The sequence below is a fragment of the Aethalodelphis obliquidens genome, unplaced genomic scaffold (assembly GCF_003676395.1).
Source record: "Aethalodelphis obliquidens isolate GAN/ISIS:26980383/991018 unplaced genomic scaffold, ASM367639v1 scaffold53, whole genome shotgun sequence".
NCBI lineage: Eukaryota > Metazoa > Chordata > Mammalia > Artiodactyla > Delphinidae > Aethalodelphis > Aethalodelphis obliquidens.
Window position 1 is genome coordinate 10,779,975 of NW_020837997.1, and position 11,011 is coordinate 10,790,985.

Here is an 11,011-nt window from a genome sequence, read left to right on the forward strand (position 1 = left end):
GGGGTGACTTTAAAGGGGGATCACGAGGGAATTGGTCTGTGTTGACAAGACAGGTCTGTATCTTTTTTTTTTTTTTTTTTTTTGACAGTTCTGTATTTTTATTGTGATGGTGGTTACACAAATCTACACGGCTGATAAGAGATCACACAGACATACCAAAAAATGAGTGCATACTAAAACTAGTGAAATCTGAGTGAGGCCTGTAGTGTACTGTGCCAACATCAACTTCCTAGTTTTGACAGTGGACTGTGGTCGTGTAAAATGTCACCACTGGGGGAAGAGCGCGTGGGACTTCTCCATACTATTTTTGCAACTCCTTGGGAGTCTGCAATTCTTTAAAAACAAAATGTTTTGGGAATTCCCTGGCAGTCCAGTGGTTAAGACTCAGTGCTTCCAGGACTTACCTGGCGGTCCAGTGGTAAAGAATCCGCCTTACGATGCAGGGGACACAGATTTGATCCCTGGTCAGGGAACTAAGATCCCACATGCTGTGGGGCATCTAAGCCTGTGTGCTGATCTCACGCACCTAAACTAGAGCCCGCGTGATGCTAACTACAGAGCCCACGTTCTCTGGAACTCGCGCACCACAACTAGAGAAGAGAAAAAAACCCACACACCACAACTAGAGAGAAGCCCGCACACCGCAACAAAGAGGCCCACGTGCCACAACTAAGACTTGATGCAGCCAAAAATAAATAAAATAAATAATAATAAATCTTAAAAAAAAAAAACAAAAAAAGTCAGTGCTTCCACTGCAGGGGGCCCAGGTTCAATCCTCCCATAAGCTGTGAGGCCTAAATAACTTTAAAAATAAAAAAAACTAAAACCAAAATATATAAAAAACAATATGGGGGATATTTCATCAGGGACAGGAGGGCATTCTGCCATATGGGCTGATGGTTTGGGGCTGGGTGATGAGCATGTGGGGTTCTTTACCCTATTTTGTCTACCTTTGCGTGTGTTCAAATTCCCCGTAATGAAAAGTTCAAAAAATAAACAAAGGGAACCAGCACAAGGATGGCCACTAACAAGTGCCTTCCCCATCCAGATTTACAAATATGCTTCAGAATGTTCCATCGTCAGGACTGCATGCCATCTTGTCTGATACCCTCCCCAAAACGATGGCCAGAGAGGAGACCAGGGCCGCCTGAGTGTTTTCACAACACAGATCATAACAAGACGCGGGACTGTCCAAACACCACCTTGAAGAATGGAAGTATTACAAAAAGCATTTGAGATGGGGCGGCGGGGGGGTGGGGGGGCACCCTGGGTTCTACAAGAGGTTTCTCCATTTCAAAGTCCTTGTTTCTGGGTGGAAATGATCTGCTCCAATACCAAGGTCTTGATTCTTTCCAAACGGGAAGCTTAAAAAGGCAGAACAATAAAGAAAGAGAAGACCAGTTGACACAACCAACAGAACGAACTAATACGGTCCAAGAACCGGTGCTCCCCCCGGACCTTCTACACTGGGCCAGTCACCCGAACCACAACACGAGCACTCAAGGGAGCTGAGCCCATCTCTTCACACGTAATCACTCTCTTCCTCTCTGGCATTTCTGCCTCAGGACCTTTGCACGTGCTCCTTGTGCTTCCATGTGGAGCTTCTTGTACCTTCGAGTCATTCAGACCTCTGCCCAAACGTCCCCTGGGAGGGGCCTTCCCTGTCTGCCCATGAAGGAAGCACTGCTCCCCCAGTTCTGCGATGACACCCCTCTCTGGTCCCCATCACACAGGCGCCATGGCTCCTTGCTGGCTCCTGGACTCCCGGCCTGCAGGATAAACACGGAGCTGGCTGACAGCACAGAGCCCAGGCTTTGGGGGCTGCGGCGAGCCTGCTGTCTTCTCTGCCGCAGTCCACTGTAAGCCGAAGCTTCTCGCTGGCAGCTGGAGTGCGAGCCGAGCGCTTATTAACATACGTGCCCCGTTTACAGCTCACTGGCACCTAACAAGGAGAGCGGGAGAGGACACCGAGGCCCCAAGTCGGTGGCAGTGACAGGGTTCGGGAGCTCGGGTCCCATTCTGAGCTCTGGCTCTAGACTCCAAACCAATTGCTGCCTGGGGCAGAGGCCCGGCAGAGCCCTGGAGGCTGTGGAGAGGCTGGTCACCCCCAAAGTCCCCTGGCCTTCCTGAGCGCCCAGACGGCTGGTGGGGGGGGGGGTCCCTGTAAGGCAGCACTAGGGGACCCCAGCGCAGCCCCGCTTTCCAGGGAAGCCTTTATTTGCCATCAATGCCTCCCGTGCCAGCCTCCGCCGATAGCTGCAAGGGGGTGAGCACCTGAGGGTGCGACACCGGCACTTAGGGGACCCAGGCGAGGAGCTCCCTACCCCAGGGGAGGGGCGTGGAGCCACTCCACACCCAGCGGGGACATCCCGAATGCAGATCCATGGAGGCAGACAGCCGAGGGTTCTGGCAGGTGCCCGAGACACCCATTCTAGCCAGGCCCATCTCCACAGTCCCGACCCAAGTTCACAGGCTGAGCCCCGAGCCCGGCAGGGCTCAGACGAAACCACGGGTCTGGCGGACAAACGTTCTCAGCCGACGCTGCAGGCAGACGAAGGGGAGAGTGGGTTCAGGCTCTCTCCCCTGTGCGGCGCGGGGTGGGTCACTTAGCAACGCCCACTCCCTCGCCCTTGACCAATCCCAGCCACGCTGGGGTCCCAGCCCTCCCAGGCTCCCAGCCTGTGTGACAGGACCCCTGCCTGTCGGTCACAGGGCCGCAACGCAGGTCCCACACTAGGGTCCTTGCATCCCCGACTACTGCATCAGCCTCTCGGGGTCCTATCACCCCCGAGCCGACCGCTGGACCCCAGGAGCACACAGAGACCCTCACGAATTCCACACCACTTGGACACACGTCAGGGGCTCAGCAGGGACCACAAGCAGCCTTCACTGTCTTGGTTTTGCCTCCAGTAACTGCTGGTTTTTACACCGGGAGGATAAATTATTTTTACAGTGAATATCCCTCTAGCAGGCTTGTTAGGAAAACAGCCACTGCAGCTTGGTCGATCCAAAGTTTTCAGGCCTTCTTTTGGCTAAAGGCCAAATTAACACACACAGGGCCTCGGGAGCACAGGTGCTGGAACCCAAGGCAGCAGCTCCGGGTCCCCCTGTCTCGGCGGCCGCACGGAGGACACCTAACCCAGTCCTCCTCCCCACCCGGAGCTGATCGGCAAACTCCACTGTCCCGCCAGGGCCCTGGCGAGGGCCTGGAGCACCGCTCACCCCAGGACCACGGTCTTCCAGCAGGTGGCCCACAGCAGACCCCAAGTCACCAGAGGAGGACCCCGAACGAGGCATGCAGAACAGGCCGCGGGGCTCTGAGCTCTGGACTGGCTGCTCCAGTCCAGCCACCCCCAGGACCACCACCCTGGCAGCATGGTCCACAAAACCCCAGCCAAACCCTCTGACCCACCCCTTTAAAATAAAGAAGCTCCAGGAGAAGAAGAAACCAGCTTATTTTCAAGGTGCCTTCTAATAACCCTGCTTGTTCCCCAACTCTCTTCCCTGGACAAACATGGAACAGCAGCGTAAAAACCATGGACTATTCTGGAATGCAGAGTGATTTCAGAAACTCCTCTTGCAACATCTTGATTCACATTCAAGGAAAGACAGAAGCCCAGAGAAAAATCACCCCTGTAGTCTCTGAACGCTCTCCCTGGGCCAGGGAGACACTGGGACATCAGAGCCAGGTCACTCTCCATGCAGGGCTGTCCTGGGCGCTGTGGGGTGCTGAGCAACTGCCCCAGTCCCCCCCCTGATGCCAGGAGCCCCCCCCAGGTTGTGACAACCACAGATGTCCCCAGACACTGCCCAGTGTCCCCTGGGGACAGAATTACCCCCAGGGTGGGAACTACTTCACTCAGGGATTTTCACGGATTAACTCAGTTAATCTCATCCACCCTTGAAGCAGAGATCTCCACTGTCATCCCCATTTTGGAGATAAGGACACACACCCAGCAGAGGCGGGCTCTGAGCCCAGGCAGGCCAGGCACGTGGGTACCAGCCTCCAACTGCCGACCCCACTGGCCATTGTACCTTGAGACCTCAGGCCATTTAAGACCGTCTGCAGCTGTGGGATGTTATTTCCAAACTATGCTTGTACACAGGTCTCAGCTTTCCTGTGGCCAAAGAAGCATCCCAAGTTCCTGCAAGTCCCTTCACAGAAACATCTCAGGTCCCAAATTCAGAGCCCCCCAGAACGGCCAGCATCCATGCCACAAACGCACTGCCCTGAGCTCAGCCACAGGACCCATCAGCCTTCACAGCCAGGCCAAGGTTTCAAGCTCCCGTTAAAGATGAGAGGCTGCGTACAAGGCTCCACAGGAAGGATTGAGGCCACAGCCACACCACCCTGCCCACTGGGGCTGGCCCTCCAGTTGACATCCTGCAGGCCAGGCTGGTGCACTGGCCCCTCACATGGCCCTAGCTGCTTCATGTTGCGACTGTCTCGTCTCCCCAGCTAGAGGCTAACAGATCCATAACTTCTGATGGGCTGGGCAGGCAGGCGGGAATGCGATGGGGGGATGGCGGGGCCCAGCCTCCACTGAGCACCAGGCATCCCCTTTATAGCATTCCCGGCCCCAACACAGCACTCAGCTCACCCAGGACCAGCGCTAGGTGTGAAATGCACATAGGATATCAAAGACAGCGCCACAAAAAAAAATTTTAAAAAAAGAGTGGAAAATAACTCATTAACAACTTTTATAATGATTACACGTTGAAATGATAACATTTTGGGTATACTGGGTTCAATAAAATACATTACTCAAATTAATTTCCCCCGCTTCTTTTCACCTTCTAGAAAACTTTAAAGGACACATGGGGCTTGCTTTGCGTCTTTACTGGGCAGCACTGCCTTAGAAAAGCTGTCGGTTTACACTTTCGCCTGTTTTCTTCTGAGGGTTTTGTCATCTCAGTTCTCACATTCAGGTCTTAGATCCACTGGAGTTTGTTTTGGTGCCTGGCGGGGAGGGGCGGGGGGCACCGTACAGAGCCTGACGTTTCACCAGGTGACATTCCGTTAGCGTCCACCTGTGTCTCCCCTGGTGTCCTCCCGGTGCCACGAGCAGCTCCCTGGCACTTGGGACCCCCCCCGGGTCTCCCGTATCCTCTGCTAAGGGGACAGCAAGTCTCTCACACACGTCACTGTCCTCAACACCAGTGGGAGGACCAGAGCTGGCTGGGCTCTGCCCTGCTATGAGGCCACACCCCATCTGTCCCCTCACGGTCCCCGGAGAGCCCAGCTGCATTTCCAAATGGCCCAGCATGGTGACGGCACTTCCCCTGGAGGGCAAGGGGGCAGCCGGCTGCCTCTTTATCCACTGAGGATGCTGGATGCCTGGGCAGGAGCCATCACCTGCAGAACTCTGCTTGGTGGCTCTGTGGGGATGTTCACAACCCGGTGGCTGCCTTCTAAGGTACAACCCACAACCGTGCCGGGGCCGGGCAGACCAGGGAAGGGAAGTGGCCCAGGAAGCAGCTCGCGTTCAAACCTACTGGCCAGACACGTGGGGGCTTGCGGGGGGGTGGGGCTTGGAAAGGAGGGCACGTGTAGTCTAATGCCGAGCCACGTGAAGCTCTCGGGGAGCCCGCTCAGGGCTTGGACCACACTCAGCCAATCAGGCCAGCAGGGGGGCAGGCAGCAAACAGGACACCCCCTTTCTGGCCCTGGTGGACTCTGGGGCAGGGAGCCCCAGCGCTGCCCACCGGGAGGAGAACGCACAGGAAACAGACAAGCCCAGGAGGCGGGGGCCGGAGCCACGCTGCTCCGCGGAGCGGACGCACAGAGAGGTACTACAGGGGACCGAGCCACCAAGCGAGGCTAGGCCAGCACAGCCCACCCCCTGGGGGCCCTGCCCAGAACCAGCTGGAGGCAACGGAGGGCAGAGAGGTGAGGATCACTGGTGAACGCTGGAGTCCAGAACCTGCGCATGCAAAGGGCGGCCTGAGCGCCTCCTGCAGGTGAGCTGGGGCAGCACGCCTGACGGTCGGGCCTCCTGACTCTGGCCTCCCTCTCCGACCCCTCCCCACCCCAGCCCTCAGGCTGTAGCCTCACAGAGGGTTTTGGTGCTGCCTCTGCTGGGGGCCGACTGGATGAGCATTCTGCACGCCACAGCCCTGGAATTCTGGAACTCCAGTGCGGGGGGCGGGGGGAAAAGAAGGGGCAGGAAAACGTAGAAACTACTAGATCCCCACAGCAGGTAGTGGATACACAGCATGTCCACCCACACACGGGCACATCACTCTGCCGTGAAGAGGAGAGAAGCCCTGACACTCGCTACCATGTGGACGGACCTTGAGGACACGATGCTCAGTGAGAGAAGCCAGACACAGAAGGACACACAGTGTTTGATTCCATTCACATGAAACATCCAGAACAGGCAGATCCACAGACACAGAGAGTGGGTTCGTGGTTGCCAAGGAGGACGGGGAATGGTGAGTGACTGTTAAACAGGTATGGGGTTTCCTTTTGGGGTGAGGGAAATGTCCTGGAATTTGATAAAGGTGATGGTTGCACAACTCTGTAAATGTTCTAAAAATCACTGAACTGTCCCCTTTAAAAGGATGAATTTTATGGTATATGAATATTATTATACAATTAAAAATATATTTTTAAAAAGGCAGGGCAGGAGCATTTGAAGAGGGGCTGTCCTAGAAAACTTGGGATCTAGTCGTCAGCACACCAGAGCCAATATCTGGGCAGCCGTCCGTGGCTCCCACGTGACTTGAACACCTCTGGTCTGGCCTTGCTGACTAGACTCTACGCTCCTTGAGGGCAGAGCTGCTGGCCCCTTCCACTTTACCCCTTGGAGCCTGGCACAGGGGGGCCCCAAAGCTGCCCGAGAGACAGACTGGAGGGCTACCCCGGCTTCCCCTGCTTCCTCCGCGAGGGTATCCCAGGCAGTGCGCTGAGTGTCCCCTCCAAGTCCTTGCTCCTCTGCCTGCTGTTCACCTCACCCATGACGACAAGGCTCGGCTCAGGTGGCAACTCTTCTGCCGCTCCCGGGCCACCACCCGAGCCAGCAAGCACGGCCCCGGCCCTGTGTTTGGTTTGCATCTGTCCCGGCAGTTCTGCTCCCCCAGGCCCTGCCGTCCCCACTGCTCTCGGGATCCCGGCTCTAGGCTTTCATCACAGGCTGGGACCCGCTGTGGGCAAGAGACACTGAGCCGCTGGCCTCGTGCATGCGGGCCAGACGACTGGCGCTCTCCGCTGGGTGACAGCAGACGCACTGATAGGCCCGGGCTCGGCACACGCCCGACGGCGGCGGATCTGCTGCAAACTCAGCCCTGGTGGATCGCGCAACCAAGCTCCTGACCACCTGGCCGAGAGCCACATGGGAGGCCTGCTGGCGGTTCCCGATTTCCTATCTTCACCTCAAGGCTGGCGGACAGCATGGCTGGGCATTTACAGAGGCCACTCCACCCCTGCTCCCCGCCGCAGCCAGCCTGGATCTACCTACGCCACACACCCCAGCCGCAGCTTGTCCACCGGCCGGCTGACCACCCTTCCTTCCGTGGGGCCCGGCACGGGGGTCTGGACGTGCAGAGAAGCCCATTTCTCGAGGACAGCGCTGCCCCTCAGTCTCCAGCTCAGAATGGGCTCAGGTTGCCCATGGAGCAGCCAGGACACGAGGAGGCGGGCAAACCAGAGCCTTCCTTCCCGAGAGGGTGTCAGAGAGCTCGCTTTCTTCACCGGCTCCCTCCTCTTCCTTGGGGGTAGGAGCTGGAACGAAGCAGGGAAGCCGGAGTTTCAACTCCAGGGACTTCACTCACACGCAAGCTGGAGACAGCAAGGCTCTCTCCCGACCCGTGGCAGAGATAATCAGATCCATGCAGCTCCAGGGCCAAGGTAGGAAGCTGGCCCGCGGATGCTAGCCTTTCTGATGGAGGGGGGTTTAAAGCACAGAACGGAGGACTTCCCTGGCGGTCCAGTGTTTAGGACTCCACGCTTCCATACCAGGGGCCCGGGTTCAATCCCTAGTCAGGAGACTAAGATCCCACAGCCGAGCGGTGTGGCCAAAAAAATAAGAAATAAAATAAACGACAGAACGGGCAAAGAGTGGGATCTGAAGGGGCCAGCGGCAACTCCCAGTCCAGCTGCCTGGCCAGGGTCCTGCATGCATCCTGGAGGCAGCTCCCAGGCTGCCGCCTTCCCAAGTGGGCCACCCAGCACACGGCCCCTCTCCACCCGACGCGTGGTCCGGGGCACCCCCGGCACAGCCCTGTCGCCGTCACTGCGCCGGCTGGCGGCTTCAGGCTGGCTCCTGCTCAAAGGAGGCCTCCGGGATCCCTGCTCTCCTTCCGCACAAAGCACAATTCCGGATCCCCTGCCAGCTCATCCTCCACGAATCACTTCTCTCCACGTTCTCTCCCGAGACTGGAGCGAGCAGCCACGAAACCATGAAGGTGGGCCCACCTCCACCCCTACCTGCCCAGAAGGTGCCGTCACTTGGGTGCAACTGCAAACACAGGAGGGAAGTGGGTCCTGGGACAGATCCTGCCGCCCCACCCGCAGATCACCTCTTCACAGCTCGCTGTACAGGTTCATCTGAGAATAGGAGCCGTGATCGCTAGTGCTGGCAGCCGGGGCCAAACCCACATTAGCTCTGGTTCCGCTCTGTACCCAGAGACCCATTCGGGGTGCAGCAGCCCTTGGCGCCTTGCTTTCTGATTCTTATTCTTTGTCCACTGAACAAAACACACCCGAGGCCCAGAGTGACTCCGCTTCACCAGAGCTACAGGCCTCCCGTGGGGCAAAGACGGCAAAGCAAACTTTTCATCAATGCCCTCGGGTCCACGGGAGCCACTGAGGTGGGATGAGAAAAGAAAAGAGGGGAGGGAAGGAAGGAGGAAGGGGGAGATGGAGGAGGAACAAAGAAAGACAGAGACCAGCAAAAAAAAAAAAAGGACAGCAACTTTGGAAAGCCAAGAAGTTCTGAGTAATCCTCTCCAGGTTGTTTATTTCAATCAGCTAGAGAAGGCATGACCGTAAATTAACGGTATGCTTCCTTGACAAGTCAGAACACTCCTGGGACAGACCCAGATCTAAGACGCTAACAATCTGCCTGGCTGGGAAATCACTCGTCAGCCAGTGTCCACGGTGGGGAGCAAGGCCAAGGGCACGAGGTCGGCACAGTCCCGCTCCCGACACAGGCCGGCGCACTGCCCCACAGCCGTCTCCCATCCACTCACCCCACAAAGCTCAACTGTCACACACACGAGAGCCATCTCTCCACGAGTGTTCCCGGGCAGGCCAGCGGCCGGAAGGCTGCAGCAACCTCCTCTCAGGACTCCGCTGCCCCTTCGGAAGGGGCGCTGGTGTTGGTAAAGAGGATGGGCCAGATGCTTACAAAACAAGAGGATTGGGAAACAGTGTCTTCCTTTTAAACCCTCAGCTTCTGTGAGGTCAAAACAAACTCCTTAGGCCCAGAACACTCCTCAATCTTCTGCTGCCTGCACAGGTGCAATACAAAGGGGGCATCACGGAAAGGTGGGGCACTGCCAGCAATGAAGTATTTGCCCCTGTTTACATCTACTTTTTTTTTTTTGGCCGCACCGTGTGGCACGAGGGATCTTAGTTCCTCGACCAGGGATGGAACCCACACCCCCGGCAGCTGAAGCGCAGAGTCCTAACCACTGGACCACCAGGGAAGTCCCTACATCTACTCTTTTCTCAATTTTGAGATTGTTTTGGTGAATGGGATCATAGCATTTTCTTATATTCCCTGCACTTTAAATTTCCTCAAAACAATCCAGGATCCGTTTTTTAACATACAGAGTATGATTCTAAATACTTGGATGCAGGAAAGATGGAAATTCATTCATCCAACAAATGAATGCTTACTGAACACCCGATGCGGGCAGGAACTGCCTGAGGTGCTGGGGATACACACAGCGACCAAGACAGATGTCGCTCCCACAGCGGGAACCTCACACCCTACTGCAGGTGCTCCCACACTATGGCCCACAGGTCAAATCCAGCCCACTGCCTGTTTCCGTATGGCCCACAAGCCCAGAATGGTTCTGACGGTTTTTAATGGTTTGATGGGGGGAAAAAAAAAATCAAAAGAAGAAAAATAGTTCATCATATGTGAAAAGTATGTGAAATTCACATTTCTGTGTCCATAAATAAAGTTTTATGGGAACAAAGGCACAGTTGTTGGTTTCTGTACTTTTGTATTACAACAGCAGAGCAGAGAGGTCAGGTCTGAGACAGTCCCACCTACAAAGCGGAAAATAGTTACTTTCTAACTCTTTACAGGAAAAGCTGCTGCCCTAGTGGATGAGATGGACAATAAGTACATAAACAGATTGATACAAATTTCTGGTAGTGCTGAATGCAAAGAATAAAAGGCAGGTTGGGGAGAGAGAGTGGATGGAAGGGTGAATTTGGGCAGTGAGGTCAGGGATGGCCTCTCTGAGCCGAGACCTGAGTGACAAAGAGACCTGAGGGGACAACACTGTGGCAGAGGGAACAGCAAGTGCAAAGGCCCTGAGGTGGGGAAAAGTAGGCAGGTAAAGTGGTTTCGACTGAAGGGAGCAGGCACGGGGCTTGGGGGGGGAGGGTGGTGTGGAGAGCACCTCATAGGACAGAACAGGGAGGCCATGGAAAGGGTCTGCAGCCTTTCCCAAGGACAACAGGAAGCCACTGGAGGGTCTGAGCAAAGGAAGACCGTTTTTCAAGTTTTTAAAAGTCCCTTGAGGGAGCAATAGTGAGAACTGACAGATTAGTCAGGACGCCTTATCCAGCCCCCAAGATGCTCCCAGAACAAATCAAAGCAGGGAGTAAACTCAAAAACCAATCCATGGGACTTCCCTGGGGGCGCAGTGCTTAAGAATCCACCTGCCAATGCAGGGACACGGGTTCGAGCCCTGGTCTGGGAAGATCCCACATGCCGCGGAGCAACTAAGCCCATGCGCCACAACTACTGAGCCTGCGCTCTAGCACCCACGAGCCACAACTAGTGAGCCCGTGTGCCACAACTACTGAAGCCCCCACAGCTAGAGCCCG

The 11,011-nt window shown here is 55.9% G+C and overlaps 1 protein-coding gene across 7 annotated transcripts in view; it reads right to left on the bottom strand.

Annotated features, from left to right (window-relative positions):
* KDM4B (lysine demethylase 4B) overlaps positions 1 to 9,570 on the bottom strand; it is a 129,068-nt gene extending 119,498 nt beyond the window's left edge. For 2 of the 7 annotated variants that reach the window (XR_003428393.1, XM_027085393.1), the window contains exon 1: positions 9,193 to 9,565. Coding sequence is in view for 6 of the 7 variants with exons in the window: in XM_027085393.1 (XP_026941194.1) it covers positions 9,193 to 9,228 (36 nt within the window). In the remaining variant the exon portion in view is untranslated. Of the gene's footprint in view, positions 1 to 9,192 lie in introns of all 7 variants that reach the window. The other 5 variants (XM_027085388.1, XM_027085389.1, XM_027085394.1 and 2 more) reach the window with 4 other exon arrangements.
* Between the last annotated feature and the right edge of the window lie 1,441 nt (positions 9,571 to 11,011).